Genomic DNA, 18,188 nt, shown 5'->3' with positions numbered 1-18,188 from the left:
CGTCCCCCCCCCCCCCCCCCCCAAGTTATCTTCTCCGGGGTCTAAAGGTAAAAAAATCCTCCCTTCCAATTTTGTCATTGTCCTGTTGCATGTTGATATTCAGAAGTTCGCTGGACTCTGGTGGCAAAATAAAAGCCTCTTCCCTGTCTACCGAGGTGGTGGTCATTCGCATGGCCTCTTCTACATTATCTCCAAAGGGAGAAAGAGCTTTCAAGGGGTAATCCTTGCCGAGTTCTACATTAATGAAATCAGTAAAAGGTTCCACAAAATGTTTTTGATAAGTCTTAAAAGACTCAGTCCTTTGAGCTGAAGGCCCAACAAGATTTAATGAGATATTTGGCCCAGCAGAAATAAAGATATGACCCAAAGGCTCCTTAAAATTAAATGAGCCATCAGAAGGGGTCCCATTAGTCACATCAATCCTTATCTCCTTTTCTCGTTAATGCATGATGTAATTTCCCTTTCAGACCCCTGGGTTATCATATGAATAGTCTCTTTCTCCTTCATGGGTTGTGGCAGACTGCCACACTCTTCCCCAGAGACATCCCTGACATCTCGATTATTGTTCTCATCCACCCCATTCCTTCAGTACCTCGCCGGTGATTCACACCTAACCGGCAACGAGAAGGTATAATCTCCATCATCTACTTCGACTGTGGAAGGGATCTGCTCTCTGGGTCCTTTAACTCGAATTCTTGCCCATCTAAGATGATTTTTGATTTCAGTTTCCTCCTTGTTTTCGATCCAACCACCGCATTTTTCCCCAATCTCCTTCATCACTTTTTCCGACCATAAGTGCAATGGAAGCCCTAAAACCCTAATCCAAAACCAGTTGAAAGTTTTGTGATCTGGAAAAGCACCCGCTTTTGGAAACCACCATGCTAACAAAAGTCTGCTTCCTTGTCTTCTCCAATCCCCCAACAGGATATGCTGAGCAGCTTTTCTGGATTGGAATTCAAACAAAAATTGGACTCCATTTATATCATAGACCTGAAGATTTTGAGCCCCTTTCCACATCTGTTGAGCCCATTTTCTCACGTCATTCCGAGTGGGTATCTGGACACAGTCAGCAAAGCATCCGCCCAGGCATCTGTTGAGAAGATCATTCCCCTCTATTTTTGAGGCTGCTTTTAGGGTCACTTGCTCCATGTCTATTTCAGACTCTCTCTGAGTCCATTTACTTTTATGCAAGGCTTCTTTGAAGCATCTCTAGTAGTATTTATTGCACCTTGTACTCCTGTATCACTATTAATGAAGTTTTCAATCATAGTCACAAGACCACTCCAACCTTCATTAAATTTGTTTTCTGGCATGATGATGACTGCTCTTGTTTGGCCATTAACTGTAATAACCAAAATGAATCTGCCATATTTGTTGAACTTTAAAGAGCAGTAAATGTTGGTAGAGATAACTCTACCCCTCCAAGATTTAAAGCTTCTTCCCTTTATGGCAGTAGCTTCTTTCAACCTTGTGCATAACCAAAAAAGAGCTCCTTTGCTCAACACCATCCTCCTCATCTGGCTTTTCGAACTTTCCACCCAGTCATACCAAGTCTCCGAGCAAGATTTGGACTCAGTTAGATCATAGGACTTGCCCCCTAATCTGAAATAGATCCGATTACCCATCAATGAAAAAAGGCTGAGAAAAAAAGAAGGTAAAGAGGAGCTCCGGTCCTTTGCTTGAGCGTTTAACAAGTCTCCATGGTGATTCCTTAAGCAAAAACCATATGAACTTCTACCAGGATAGCCCCTGCTGGCCCAATCTGTGTTGCACTTGTTGCTTCCGACCTCTGGCAAAGTCCGTTGTATCGTTTTATAGTACAGTGTTGGTTTGTAGGTCTCCAGGTATTTTATCATATCTAGCCATCCAGTTATGTGACAAGGTTCTGTAAACCATATCAACGATCACCTTTGAGAATCCAAATTGCACTTTGGTGATAAACAACCAAGATAATCATATGCCTTTGTCATATCAAGCTTTATCACTACATTAGGTGTTTTGGTCCTCTTTCTTATGTCCCTTGCTCGTAAGCTATAACACATGCTCTACAATGCTTCTAACTTTAACAAAACCTGCTTGTTTTGGTGATATAATACCAGGTAATAGATTCACCAATCATCATGCAACACCCTGAATAAGATCTTATTGCTAAAGTTGTTCAGGCTTATTGATCTTACATCTGAAAAGATGTTTATCTTCTCCTTCTTAGGTAATAAAACCAGGATAGTGTATATGATGGACTTGGGAATATCCTGTCCAGCAAAGAAAGCCCTCACTATATTGATCATCTTCTTTTAAAGTTTCTCAACCTGTTTGATAGAGCTTCCCTGTAAAGCCATCAGGACCACTACAACTTTCTCCACTCAGCTCAAAAACTGCCATTTTAATCTCATCTTTTGTTGTTAATTCAGTTAACTTTATGTGCTTCTCTTCATCAATCAAATTAGTAATGTGTTTGAGTAGGTTAAAATCTTCTGACATATGCTGCTCAGTTAATTATTGCTGAAAGAAACTAATAGCCTCATGTGCTATCTCCTTGATGTCTGTCTGTCCCCTTCTGCATTGAATATCTGTGAGTCTTAGCTTCTTTCTTCTACCATTCACATAAGCATGGAAAACTTTGTGTTCCTTTCACCATCTTGAAGCCACTTTATTCCAGTGTTTTTCCTCCAAATGTAGATATCTTTGCTGAGTTTTGCTTGCACTTTATATAAACTTTTCGTTTTTGGAGAACTTGGATCTTCTTCAAATTGCCCTTGAAATATAATTCATTAAGTGTCTTTACTCCACTTCACTAGAGCTCTTTTCACCTTTTTCAATTTATGTTGAAAAACAATGAAGGGATTGCCACAAAACTCAGCATTCCAGTTCTCCTGAATCAAAGCTTTAGAAGTCTCATGTTTTGTCCAGAAATTCAAGAACCTGAATGGCTTGATATCTTTTCTGCTGTTTGTGAAAATTCTAACTCTAGAGGGGAATGATCTCAGGATTGGGAATAAGTTAGGAAGTTTTTGATAACATATAATCTCCTTCTGTAGTTCTGTACTTTGTGGCCTCGTGCTCCTTCTGTAGTTCTGTACTTTGTGGCCCCGTGTCTTTGAGTTGTACCTCTTTAACATGTTGTACCAAGTCAGATACCTTGTCTGTCAATTGTGTCTCAGTTTTGTCACATCCTTTGGAGTTGCTCTATTTTCTGTTTGTTTACCAACTCCTCTGAATGGGCCGTTTTCTTGTTATTATCTTGTTTTTCCTTCTCCTTGCTTTCTACTGATTGATCTATCACTTTTTTTGCTTCCACTTGATCATTTACCCCCTTCTGTATTGATCACCAACTCCACAGTGTCCACTTTATTGTGATGTTTCTTTCCTTTGTTTGTTAGTCTTTCACATTGTGTATTTCCTGTATATCTGTATTCTTATCAACTTGCTGCTTTTCATTGTCTATCTTTCCTGATGTCTCTTTTTGTTCCTGAGTAGGCTGTTGTGCTGCTTACTAGCCAGGTGGAACTCCCTGCTTTTGCTTGCCAAAAGATGCTTCCACCTGTATATCTCATGTTTTTATCTTATCAGTTGATATTTAGTGTAACGGCCTTTGTCTGAATCTGTTTCCTTTTACTTTTCCTAAATGTGGTAAGCGAGAATATTAAGCCAATCTCCTTGCTATAGATAGAATCCTTTTGTCTGCCTAACCTCCAACCACTTCCATTTTAAGGGGTCTTCTTTTTCTTTTCTTTCTCTTCTCTCATATCACGTAAAATATGATGCTAGACCTGTTTCTTGGTGTTGAAACGTGTAGTGCTCTTTGTTCACACATCTGTACCTTGCATGCAGGGATTTTTCATATTCTGGAATCGGAGATGTTTGGGCAAAGAGTAGTAAGCAGATAAACATGAATAGAAAACGTGCTGAGTTCTTTAGCAAATCCAGAAAGTTTGGTTCGGTTGGAGTTCCATACAGTAGCCCGAGCTCATCTGCATGGTCTGATTCTCCTGTCAAAGGTATTAGCTCTACTTTATATTTATTAGGGTACCACATTTATACTTGTCCAACTTACAATGGATGCTAAAGGTTCATGTGTGTGATTGACTGGAAGTTAAATGTCTTAATCCAATAGATAAGCAAGATATAAATACAATACATTATGTGCCAACTTAGGAAAGAAAATAAAGAAGGCTTGCTACAAATCTGCTACCCAATTATGGCTACATTACTAAGAATGATGTCTATATACATTTTGTAATACTCCCCCTCAAGTTGAAGTATAGATATTAATCACGCCTAACTTGCTACAAAGGTAATTAACTCGAGTCTCACTCATCGCCTTTGTGAGCAAATCAACTAGTTGCTCTCCTTTCTTCACATTGTTGGTGGAAATCAAGTTTTCTTGAATCTTACTGTTTAGAATAGGAATAGGAACAAGAATAATATATACAATCCTACTTAGAATAGGAATAGAAATAAAAATAGTATACAAAAATCTACTTAGAAAAAGGATTGTATTGTAGTGTCTGGAAAAGGAGTCTAATGTAGTGTCTATAAATAGAGTCTTAATGTAATAATGTAGATACACATTCAATAATATGTTTCCTCGATATTTCTCACATGGTATCAGAGCCTCTATGATCTTGGTAAAGAATCAAAGAGCTTCCGCTATCGGCAGGCGGCTATTCCTCATTGCCACCCGTCTGACCAATGATTATGTTAGCAAAAGTTGGGTCTCCATGTATCTGTCTGGTGACTATTTTCTCATATTTAATTTCCGTAGCCGATAGCAGTATGCATCTTTTCGGTGACTACTTTCTCATATTTAATTTGCATAGTATTGTGCATTTTTTCGGAGCACTTTTTCACATTTGATTTGTGTAGCACCATGCATTTTTCCAGTGACTACTTTCTCATAACTTATTTGTGTAGCACCGTGCCATCTTTTTGGTGACTGCTTTTTCATATTCGATTTGTGTAGTACCGTGCCATTTTTTCGGTGACTACTTTCTCATAACTGATTTGTGTAGTGTAGTCGGTAGCACCATGTATCTTTCCGGTGACTACTTTCTCATATTTAATTTGCATAGTACCATGCATTTTTTCGGAGCACTTTTTCACATCTGATTTGTGTAGCACCGTGCATTTTTCCAGTGACTACTTTCTCATATCTTATTTGTGTAGCACCGTGCCATCTTTCTGGTGACTGCTTTTTCATATTCGATTTGTGTAGTACTGTGCCATTTTTTCGGTGACTACTTTCTAATTTGTGTAGGGTTGTGCCATCATCTCGATCTTACACATAATTTCTCCTTTTCAGTAGGTCGTATCGTCAATTCGACCCTACCTATATAATTTCTATTTTTCAGTAGGATCATGCCATCATTCTACCATCAGACCCTACTCATATAATTGTATTTCTCAAATTGTAACCACTTTCAACCATCAAATTTAATAATCCGACGCATGAGCATGTTTCAGTCGGTTTTTCGATGACTTTCTTGTTCAACATCGACTCATCTATTGATTCCAAGACGATCCAATTATTTTAGACCAAATTTTGAGCACTTTCTGGCGATTGCTGCAGTGTAAAGAAGTCTATATGGAGCAACTAGTGTTTTGGACGGCGAAAGGCGACAAGGGTCTGCCTCGCCACAAGGCGCCGCTCGCCTTTTTGAAATGTGATACCAATTAATACCAAAAAGTTAAAAATATTTAATTGCATATGTAAATAATCAAATTCTCAATAGCAATAACATATTAGCAAATATTTCAATTCAAAAATTGAAAATAGATAGTACATACTAAAAGTCTAGAACTTGAATGAGAAAAAAACAGAACAAAAGTCAAAACAGAGGTGGAAGTGACTCTGAAGTCTAAAGAAGAAGGAAAAAGAAATTGAGGAAGAAGAAATATGTATTGGTTGGACTTTGGAGTAGCCGGAAAAGTCTGGCTGGTCGCCGGAGGAATCTAGTCGAAAACCCTAAAATTACCTTTTTACTTTTTAAACCCTAAATTGGTCACATTTTTTTTAAGATAATACAAAAGGCAACGCCTTTCCCGCCTTACTTGCCTCTCGCCTCTCGCCTTCTGTCACCATGGCGTCGCCTTTTGGAGATCGCCTCGCCACAAAGCTAAAAGGCAATAAAGGGTTGCCTTGCCTCGCCTCTCGCCATTGGCAACGAGGCGATCGCCTTTCACAACACTGGAAGCAACAACCACCTAATTTTGTTGCTCGAGGGAAGTTTCGTTGCCTTGTATGTTGATTACCTAAATGGTCTGAAACTGGTTTCTCAAGCTTGGTTTGGGAAGTTCAACATCGGGAATTTATCACTCTGTGTTTGATAGACATTATGCATCAAAATTCAGTATTTCATGAGAAGACTAAGCGCATTGAGATTGACTGTCAATTTTGTGAAGTCGAGTGATCAACTTGCAAATATCTCACTAAGCCCCTCATTGATCCTCAGATTAATTACATTTGTAACAAGCTAGATACATATAACTTGTATGCACCAACTTGAGAGGGAGTTTAGAATAGGAATATGAACAAGCATAATATATACAATCCTACTTAGAATAGGAATACCAATAGAAATAATATATAGAAATCTACTTAGAAAAGGATTGTATTGTAGTGTCCTAGTTGGAAAAGGAGTCTAGTGTAGTGGCTATAAATAGGGTCTCAATGTAATAATGTAGCAATTTTTTGGGAAGCGAGAAGCGAAAAAAAGTGATGAGGGCTGACTGTGAAGCGAGAAGCAAAGCACACACTTTTTTCAAATAAAGTGGTATCTAGTAGAAAAATAAAAAATATTAAATAACTAAATAGAGGTAACATATTCTTAGATTAAAAAGTAAATAGATAGTCAATAATCCTCACAAGTCATAACATATAAATCAATTACATAACCAAATCACAAAGGATCAAACTCCTATTCTTCATTGTGACATTGAATAAGAAATACAACTTACTACAAGCAAAAATAGAAGAGTAACTCAGTAACATAACAGCCAAAGAAAGTTAGGAAAAAAATATAGAGACAGTACAGAGCAGGAGCCAGCAAAACAAAAAAAAAGAAAAAAAACAGAGCATAGCATTATAAACAGGGCCAGCAGTAACTCTGTCACAGAACAACAAAAACACAAAGGAAAAAAAGTACAGAGACAAAACATAGCAGCAGCCAGCAAAACAAAAAAAGAAAAACAGAGCAGCAGTCAACCAAAGAGAAGAAAAGAAGAGAAAAAAATAGAGCAGCAGTCGACCAAAGAGAAGAAGAGAAAAAAAAAACAGAGCAATAATCGACCAAAGAGAAGAAGAGAACTAACCTGTAGAGTGTCGCAGCAGTCGACCAAGGAGGAAAAATAATTGGAAAGATGTTACCCAAGTATATTTACATAAATTAAAAAAAAAACCTTACAGAAATTTTTTAACCTTAACTTGCGCTTATCTCATTTAAGCGAGCTTTTTGTCTCCTTTGCTTTAAGCGCGCTTCTCGCTTCGCCTACTGAAGCGTTCGCTTTTTCAGTAGTGCCTCGCTTCAGAGCATAAAAGTGCAGTGCTTGCGCCTCGCTTCGCGCTTTAAGCACGCTTTTTGTCGCTTTTCACAACACTGTAATGTAGATACACATTCAATAATATTTTTCTTCAATATTTCTCACACTTACAAATAAAATGGCAGTTAGCCTCAATATGTTTAGTTCTTTTATGATACACTAGATTTGAGGCAATATGATGATCCTTGCTTACTACACTAGCAACCAGAGTTTTACTGGTGTATGGTGCTTCAAACTAGAAGTGAAGAAAGTCTTAATTAGCAACCACGTCGATAACAGGCAAAAATCGAGCCTGAACCATGAATGATCCTTACCTTGGACATCGTAGAAACCCCCCTTGGAGAGCTTATGGGTGAGTTATGTGAAAAAAATGATGAGAAATCAGCTTTAGATCACGTTTTAAGCTTTCATAAACTTTATGCGTGCTTAAATCCACGGATTGGCAATTGGCCGTAAAACACCTACAGGCGAGAAACTTGTTGTGGATCCCACCATGGATTGTAAAAATTTTCCGATTCTGCAATGTCAGCTTCTCTGATCTTTTCTATGGTCAAATACACGGTTGTAGAACGACTTCTATGGTCGTAAAACCTCTCGTAGATGGCCGTATCCTTGGAAAAATCTCACCGTTTGCAAGGTGCTTCAATGTAGTCAAGATGTAATATATGGTCGAACACTTAGGTTTAAACTTAGGCCTTAAAGCCTTGCACTCCACCAATCTATGAACCAGAAAAGACCACATACAATCTTGAAACATTGTGGGTTGGCTCACATACTTAAGCTTCAATATTGCATGCAAATCTTGTTCAACTCTATGAAGTACCTTTATACACTTATAGTCTTAACCTTATGAGCTTCAAATACTCCTTCGCACTTTCAAGTTATAGACTTTAATCGACGTATCTTAATCACTTAGATATGCATTCAGATTCAGATGCTTAATCTTAATACAAACAAATGGGGCCTAAGTGTGTTTGGAAACGATTGTGTAATTAACTTAGGGACTACATGTGTTATTAATTATGCACCATGATAATTATACAATAACGTAATTACAAAGACTTTTTTGTTTGCCATAATGTAATTACAATATGATTCCCGATGTCATATTTTACTGCACAAGTGTTTTTTTATTTTTAAATTAAAACCCCCAGAATGGGGGAAATTATAAAAAATTTCAAAGTTATATACAAAAAAAGGGACCGACATCTGAACAGAACAAAAAGCAAAGAAAAAAGCCCACAACTATAAAAAACTGGACCCAAAAACCCCACTAGTTACTTAGGACAGATTAGGAAAGGAGCAAAAAGTTCATGACCTCTCCGTCTTCTTCTTCCTAGCTAGCAGATCCATGGCGTTCCTTGAGCAAAATCTTGGGTTATCCATGGTAGCGTTGAGCCTTTTTCACATCATTGGAGCTGAGGACAGCTTCCATGTTTTATCTCCATAGCTGAAAGAAAGGAAAAACAGTGACATCAGAGATGCCAAACCGGTGAGATATGGAGTTCTCTTTTGATCTTTTTTCTTTTAGACCCACAGCTGTTCACTAATCATCAATATTCTCTGGTTCTGACTTGTCAAGAGCTCAAATCAGAAACAGATCTGGTATGAAGACTAGGACAAATCTGTAGAGCCAACAGGTGCACAAGTGTAATTACATAATTGATTTTATTTTGTATTTTAGTCGATGATTAACTTTCAGAAGTTAAATAATATTTTTTTCCAGACGAGTTTAGAAGGCTGTGATTGGTCCAAAGGGCGGGTCACAGACGGATTTCTCGGTTATCAAAAAAAAAAAAAAATTTTTTTTTTCCAGATGAAAAACGACAATAAGTTTCAGTGCGACAAATATGTGTTATACAAACTTCATAATTTGTTACATGCTTTATATTGAAAAAAGGTAGACAGGAATTTAGAGAGTACTTTTCTATAATAAATATTTACACTAATGGAAAAGAAAAATAGCAAAATATGAAAAATTATTTTTGAAGAACCAAGTTTTATATCTTTTGACTCCCTATGGGATAAAGATGCCACCAATGAACAATAGGAGATAAGATTTGAAATATTAAGAACTCATAAAGAAATATGATAATAGCATAGAAAGACACTGTGTTGATCACCACCATCAAAACACCGACCTACAAATTACTCTACAGTAAACTAAAATCTGCTTGGGCAATAATAATAAAAAATAAAAATTAAGGAAAAAGGATAATAGGAAGAGTTGGAAAGTACTAGTATCTAGAAGGGAAGCACCATATTGGAAAGCATTTCACGTTGGAAAGAAATATACAAAGGAAATAAATGGAGGAGGAAGTCTTCTTTTTGCAAAAAGAAAAAGAAAAAGAAGGAAAAAGAAAAAGGGAAAAATATATTGAGAAAAAATAAAGATTTCAGAAGGCATCTTGTAATTGGATAATGTAAGTACCACCAATTTTTCACATCCCCTTAGAATTTGATTGAGGTTCTGGCTCATCTACTGTGAGTCATCCCTCCATTTCCCCCGGTTGGCCCTTGTATGTCTTACGTGTGTCCCCTTTAAAATTTAAGGGACCAGAGTTATTTGCTTAACTTCAACCCTTAACCCAAGTTAATAATCATTCTCTTTCTTCTCCACTCTCCCATCGGATCCTCTCTCCTCTCTGCTGCCAGATAGTCGTCATCCTCTCACGTCTCACATATCCCAAATCATCTAAAGCATGAAGTTCTGATGTTTTCAAATTCCAATATTTTGAAGGCTTGGGATTTCATTACATTGTAAATATGAGATGCAAAAATTGGGAACGTGGTTGTAAATCCTAGTTGTAAAAATCCACACCAACATTAATTAGCCAAAAGGCATTTACTGTTGAGCAGTGTGGAAATTGGGAATGACAAGTTTGCTGGATGGACTTTTTTTGTGTGTGGATGCAGTTGGACCAAGAATTTGTGGTTTCCATGTGAAATCCTTTTCTTTTTTTGGTTTGCTTGTTCATGATGATGGATTCTATTTGAAATCATACTCGATTCTTCTGAAGTTTCTTCTTTTCAAAATTCTTCCTTGTACATGTAAAAAGCTTTGTGCTTTGAGAATGTTATTTCTGTTTGTAAAGTGAAATTGTGAATGTACACATCTACCATGTGTGATCATAAAAACAGAATTTCTGAAACTGAGACCCTTCTAGAGCATAGATGGATTTTGGAAAGCAGGGAGGGGTAAGTAGTTGGAACCAAAGGTATAAGTTATAACTAATGCAGTGAACATGAGAGAATAGTGATATTAACCTGGGTCAAGAGTTGTAGTTAAGCAAATAAATCTGGTCCCCTTAAATTATAAAGTAGACATGTCTAAATCATACAAGGGCCAACTGGGAGAAATGGAGGGATGGTTCACTAGAGAGGAGTCTGATAAATTGGGCTCGTGGTGTAATTGATCTCTTGAATTATCAATGTTTTGTGGCTGTTTCATATTTTTGGATACCCCCAAAACTATAGTAATTATGTTGCTTCTAGCCATTTTCTGATGCAAAATATCCAGCATTGTGAGCTTGATATCCATGTCTAAAGTCCTACTTATCCCCCGACCCCCTCCCACACACACAACGACCACCACATAAGAAAAAATTGATTGACCAATGTGTTGTGGGTTGCCTTAACGTTGATTAGGTCTTTTATGCTACTATTTTGAATGTGGTATATATACATTGTATGTTCACCTTTTCCTGTGTTTCCAACTTTTTCAGTGTCGGACCATTTTCCATTATATTTTATCACCTTTTCCTCTTGGTCTCCATGTTAGGGATTTGGAGATTGCAGCACTCAAGTTTCATTATGATGCTTATTTTGGTCCTTCCAGGTTTTTCAGATGGCAAGGGTAAAAAAGTGGGCGAATACTATTCAACTTTTCACAAGACACCTAACAGAAAGAGATTCTCGCCAAAGGAGTGGGAAGATTTCACGCAAGAGTCTACCAAGGAAGCTGTAGCTGAATTAGCTTCGTCTCCTGAATTCACTGACTGGATAATCAAACATGCTGATAGAATACAGCTTCTACAAGAGGAGAGTTCGGATGAATCAGTTGGAAGCGGGTCAGACTCAACAGATGATAATGATGCAGAGAGTTGTAGTGGGCTTGGCTTGTTTAAGTGGCAGCATTGCTAGTAGCAACTTCCCCTTACTCTGATCATGCAAGGCTTCACCTTTAAACGTGGATGGGAGTTCTACTCTCTTCCAATTAGCTCCAAGCTTTTACCATTCAATTTTCTCCTAAGCTTAGCTAACAAGATTAACTATAGGTATCAGTAGCTGGTAACAGTTGTTGGAGCTGCATGCCAGATTCAGGAACTAGCATTGAGAATAATACTGGTGGAGTTCAATGTGTCTATAAGAACTGTACATATTTATTATTCAAGTTCATCAATGTTCTTTTGTATTTTAGTGTTTCATCTTCAAGATATCTTTTCACCATAATCATAAGATTCATAGATTAGCATTGCAGTTATTAGAATTTATTGGTGGAAAAAGAATAACGATGGATTTCTATAGGTCTGATGACCTAAACCACCCATGAGATTAGAGAAACTTGAAGGTATAATCGCAAAAACCACAAGACAAACATGAAAAAGATATGAGCAGTAAAAATATATGCATTATAAGACCAACTAGTGTACCTGTCTGGACTTTGCATGGTTATAAGAAAAAACTTAAATATATTTTTAAATAATTAATGTCACTATTTGATAAATATATTAATAAATATTATAATGAAAGAGAAACACAAATTAGGATACAATTTGATTTCTCTTTCCGAGTTAAAAGGAAATTCTCATATTGATAAAGAAAGTTGAAAACATAAATGTCGATATGAAAAGCTTCAATTAATTGACAATCTAATTATCATAGTTTTATACTAAATTCAATGATTCTTATAGTAATATTATTGGTTCAACCAATAATATCAAATCTACTCGATCATAAATTACGTGACTTTCTTTTTGTATAAATGCCACAATAATAAAAATAAATAAATAAATATACATTTGTGGTAAATCATAGTGAGAAAGAAATACTTGTATTATATCCGAACATAGTTATGCACGAAATTCAAAAGTTAGAGATATTTTTTCAATGTTCGTACAGACACTCATCTAATGCAATTTGTGTCCCATAAAATCTGTTAATATCAGATTTTTTTGTATTTGAACTCTCATTCTTGTAGAGGACATTGCGAGATGAGAGAATTAAGTTGCAATAACGCAAGATTACGGCTGAGGTTATATTTTTTACAATAATTAAAAAAATAAAATTAAACACATAACATAAATTGAGATATAAAAGATAAGTCATGATATCATATAATGACTTGGTGGATTCTTACCTACTCCAATTGTATAGAGATTATCAAAGAGCGACGATAACAAAATAATTGTTAAAAATAATACATGTATGCATTGTTGAAGATAGGACAATAAAAAGTTTGACAACATAAATACAGTTATTTATATTATTAAAACAGTTTTTTTGGTAACAACAGTGAAACATTATTACCAGCACTCATCAATCATATCATATAAAAGAGAACCCTAAACCCGCCTATATGGTGCCACCACAAACAAGGATTTCCTTTTAATTTATATTATTTCCAAGACTAGCCTTCCCCTTTCATGAAAAGTTGCGACTTTTATGAACAATTGCGATTTTTATGAAGAGTTGCGACTTTTATGAAAAGTTATGACTTTTATGAAAGGTTGTGTCCTTTCCGAAGGGTGTAGCTTTTCTAAAGAGTTGTACCTTTCCGATAAGACACAATAATCATTTGTTCACACTACCCTTTGTTGTCTATAAATAGAAGAATTTCCTCTCATTTTAAAACAACGAAAATTTTGAACTTCTTCTTCTTCTTTTGGACAATTAAATATTTGTGTACTTTGCTCCTGTTGAATAACTCATTGATACCATTGTTTTTGTATCAATACACTAGTGAATAGAATTGTTCTATCCTGAGAGGATCTATTCCTTTAAACCTCGGGTACTAGAGGGGAATAATTTCCTTAAGGGGACATTGTGCATTCAATGGGCTCGATTTTTTCCATTTTGTTTCATTTTATTGTTACAGATCCTGGTATATTTTTTACAGTCATTAATTTATGCTTATATTATTAATTGTTATTTTTGAGTACATGCTTTAAACTTTGTTGTTTTTTTTCTGCAAAATTATTGTATAAGTATTTGTTAGTACAAATTAAATAACAAACGTTAATTGAATATTCAAGTAAGTTTTCTCTACTGGAATTGTTGAAGGCGTACAATAAAAAAAGCCCTTACAAATCTCTAATTTCTTCATCAACAACGTCATTCCTTCACATACAAGGACGGGATTTTGTGTTCTTTAGAAAATCCTCTGAGAGTTAATAACTTTGCATGTCTATATTTTTTGGTTTTTATGTTGTTGTTATCTATTTTTACAAAATTTTATCAGTGGATATTATGAGTACTTTAAGAATTGAAAGTTAATTGAAGTGTTAGTTAATTTTTTGAGGTATGTTATTTCAAAACATGTGAACTTTTCTAATTAGAATGATTTGTTTTCATCATTGTATATATCATAGTTTACTCCCTTTAATGTATGTTTTTTCTCGCTGTTTTCTTGTCTCCTTAAAATTGTACTGATTATTTTTCGTTTGGTATGTATATGATCTCACTTGGACAAACCTTTCGTCCTTTTAATGCTTTTCTTTTTTTCATTCTCATTCGGCTCTTCTAAATATTTTTGGTGTGAGTTATGACTATTTTCGGCAAGCTAAATTTGAAGGATATGAAACAAAACCTGATCTAAATAAAAGTAATATCTTAAGCTACAAAATATATGTCTATTAACATAGATTTGTTGTCCTTCATGTCCCAAGTCATTGCTGAGCGTTTGAGTTATCTAGGTTAGACTCATTTTTAATTTTTTAATGTTCGAGAATATTTCTTTAACATGAGTCTAGAATCCAACATTGTGATCTACTTGTACTTTCATAATGCAACAATTATACATACATATTTCTGAAAAAGTCGTAAAGTTGCATTGATGAAGCATCTAGAAGGGCCTTCAGAGCAGTAGTTTAATAAAGAATGAATTTCTAAAAGGGTCAACAATATTATTTTGTTGTTGTTTCAAATTTATTTTTCTCCTTCTATAAATTTTGTTAGAGTAACAAACTAACAATAACGAAAAGTGGTAAATGTTTGACCTCATGCAAGTAGATTGTCTCTAAAAAAAATTATTTATGTTGTTGTGGTGTACATTTATAATGGTCCTCACTTATTTATAACTTATACTCCCTCCGTTTCACAAAGAATGACCTCCTTTCCTTTTTAGTCAGTTTCAAAAAGAATGACCTCTTTCCTTTTTTGGTAACATTTTACTTTTTGCTTTCCACGTGGCATGTTTAAGACCACAAGATTAAGGGCAATTTTGTACATTTGACATAACTTTAATTTAGGACCACAAGATTCAAAAGTCTTCTTTATTTACTTAAACTCCGTGCCAAGTCAAACCAGGTCATTCTTTGTGAAACGGAGGGAGTATTGATTATCGAAAACTTTCACCTATTTTTCAAAATGAGTTATTCTAATCATAAAATTATCAGATTCTATATTTTTCATGTACAAAAAAATAGAAAAAATGATGTTTAATCGCTACATAAAAACATCACTCAGTTTTAACAAGACAATTATATCATCAAATATATTATGATAAATTATGTAAAAGATAAAAATGATTAGATATGAAGATATTTTTAATCATTCATTATATTTTTACAATTCTTGAGATATGTTATAATGCCAAATCATTTAATTTCTATTGAAATGTTATTAAAACCTACTAAAAGTTACATTTTTTTTTTGTAACAATAAATTATTAGAAAGGTTGTTCAAAAGTTTAGAAAAATTATTTATACCCGCGCGACGCGCGGATAAATTACCTAGTATAACTATAAAATAAAGAGCACCCAACTCCTGGACCACCTTAAGACTGGTGCCAGGAAATCAAACCTCAAGCTAAGACAATTATTAAAATATTATTATGATAATTATTATAAATAAATTGAAGTAATAACTCTCCATAACTCCTTCTTTGATGTGGAAAAAATTAAAGAAACTTTTATTTGCTTTCAATAATAATCAATTTAATACACATTAATCATATATTCACATTTATTATGGTAAAAAGAAAAAAAGAAAACATATGACTCTTGTTATTTTAAGTTGTGTCTGAGTATCTGAAGTTTTGATGATTGAGCAAACTTTAGACCTGATCCTAACGAAATTGAGAGTTCCGTACAGTAAAAACTATAGCGGTCAAAAGCTTGGATATGCAAAACCTATTGTGGTTGGTGTGTGTCTCCCACAACACAACAGACTCTCATCCAATTTGCTTTGTGTGTTTGTGCCTATCCTATAATATGTTAATTCTCCATTGACACAAAGCAAGTTTCTGTAAAAGAGAGAGGATATTTTTCAAAAGCAAAAGTCTCTGTCAACGGAATATTGCTCAAGAACAACAGGAGGACATTTATAATTGCTCTTAGTTGTTGCTAAGGTTTATATTTCAGTGGTTAAACATGTAAGATCTATTCCTAAGTTATAAAGGAATTAGATCGTTTGAAGTTCTTATTGAGCTTACCAATTCTTAGCTAGAGTTAGCTATATCGGGTTGTTGAAGTCTAAGTCAACTAGAGTTAGTTGGTTCAGTGTGCAATAAAGTTATTGCTTAGTTTTTTGCTTGTAGTAGAGTTGCTACAGTAAGAGGAAGGGATTAAAGAGTTGTAATTCCTAGGTTACAAGAGTTTTTAATCTGAAGTTATACTCTGTTTTGGGTGAAATGGAGTTAGGATTGAAATCCTGTGAGACAGGTTGTGATTTTCTCCCCCCTTGAGCAAGGGGGTTTCATGTAAAATTCTTGTGTCTGTTTTACCTTGAGTCATTTATTTTCTGCGCTTATATTCTATCAAGGAACCTGGTCCATTGACTATTACTGGACGCATACATTCTATCAATTGGTATCAGATCCTGGGCTCTCTATTTGGTTAACACCAAGAGAGAGATTCCTATTATCATGACCCAAAGTACCCCCTAAACGTGACATAGCGCATATGACCTCGAAAGGGCCCTATACAAGCCACTTAGTATACATCATACAAGATAATAGAGTTTAGTAATTTAAAAGACAGTTTATATCATAAAGAGTTTGTCAAAACGAAGCGAAAGTCTTACATAGTCTCAAAGCCATATATTACGTCAAGAGTGATTGGGACGTAACCCATACATCACATAAATATCAGAAAAGTAAAGACGATAAGCAATAAAGGTTTTGTCCTCTGAACATGAGGACTCACCACTTCTCAAAACTACTAAAGTGATCATTAGCCACGAGGATGCAGAATCAGAGCGTCGGACCCTACATTTTGAAAGAATGTAGGAAAGAGTATGCGTTAGTATAAAGAATGTGCCAAATATGATAATAATGCATAAAAGTTACCAAATAATGTTAAAAGGACTTTTATAATATGCAAAGACCAAGTTAAAACATAAGATAAGAGACTAGAAGCATAATCATGATCATGGTCAATACAAGTGAAAATCATCTTAGAACACATGTGAGATACTTCTAGAAGTAACATTAGTTCATCATTATTGTGGGAAGTAGCCTTTAAACGAAATATAGACCATGTGAGATATAACATGGAATTTGATGTCTACCCCACACCGAAAAGGGGTGTCCTTCCTTGCCAAGGTAAGAACCATAACTTCTAGCTTAAGTAGATCCACTAGCTAATGTCTATCTAAGACAACCTATGGTGGCACATAGTTTATGGGACATGAGTAATCTCCTCTTCTCCACTCGGTGTTAAGCATAAATCCCACGAAAAAGTCATTAGTCTTTACTTGCCTTATCATTAAGATACATGGGTAATCACTGTTTGTCTTATTATTAAGAGACATGGGTAATCGTCACTTGTCTTATCATACATGAAAGGCACATCAAGTAGTCAATCCAATTTAGGTTTCATTAGATATAGCTCCTATATCTTGATTCAAAGTTTAGTTGAGAAAAACCTTTCAACTCTAAGAATCCATATGTGAGAAAACCCTTCCACAACAACAACAACAAAAACATTTATGCTTCATCCTCAAAGCCATCTTAAATCATTTTCATCAATTTCATAAATAACATGCATATCTTCATAAAATTATCTTTCATAGTTCAAATCCACATTATATCATCATAGCTTAGAAAACATGGGTTATGCAAGGATGTCTCAAACATAGGTAGTGTTCCATTCTTTTTTGGATTTAATGAGGCTGGCAATTGCCCCAACTACTGCTCCAACTACTTGATGGACGTCGAATGTGAATCAATGATCTGACTCATACTAGAAAAATCATTTTTGAGCTCTTTCACTCCCACATTTGTAGATTGAACCTTCCGAAGAACCTTAGCTAACATGTCATCCATCTTGGAACCGTTGGAACTACTACTTGTTTGATTTTGATTACCCGGAGGTACACGCACACTACTCCGTTCATTTATATACCCTCCTTGTTTTTCCTGTTACCTTACTACCGGTTGCCTGGTCTATCATATTGCCCATCTCTTTGATAATTCCGACCTTGATTTT

At 35.3% G+C, this 18,188-nt stretch overlaps 1 protein-coding gene across 3 annotated transcripts in view; it reads left to right on the top strand.

The window, feature by feature from the left end:
• LOC102598415 (uncharacterized) overlaps nt 1–11,973 on the top strand; it is a 31,346-nt gene extending 19,373 nt beyond the window's left edge. The window contains exons 9-12 of one of the 3 annotated variants that reach the window (XR_001473065.1): nt 3,832–3,998; nt 8,880–9,031; nt 9,122–9,179; nt 11,378–11,463. Coding sequence is in view for 2 of the 3 variants with exons in the window: in XM_006337945.2 (XP_006338007.1) it covers nt 3,832–3,998; nt 11,378–11,682 (472 nt within the window). In the remaining variant the exon portion in view is untranslated. Of the gene's footprint in view, nt 1–3,831; nt 3,999–8,879; nt 9,032–9,121; nt 9,180–11,377 lie in introns of all 3 variants that reach the window. The other 2 variants (XM_015307259.1, XM_006337945.2) reach the window with 2 other exon arrangements.
• The last annotated feature ends 6,215 nt before the right edge of the window (nt 11,974–18,188 follow it).

Source organism: Solanum tuberosum, unplaced genomic scaffold, assembly GCF_000226075.1.
Source record: "Solanum tuberosum cultivar DM 1-3 516 R44 unplaced genomic scaffold, SolTub_3.0 scf00001, whole genome shotgun sequence".
NCBI classification, from domain to species: Eukaryota; Viridiplantae; Streptophyta; class Magnoliopsida; order Solanales; family Solanaceae; genus Solanum; species Solanum tuberosum.
The sequence above is the reverse complement of the archived record's forward strand: the minus strand, read 5'-3'. Positions and strand labels throughout refer to the sequence as shown.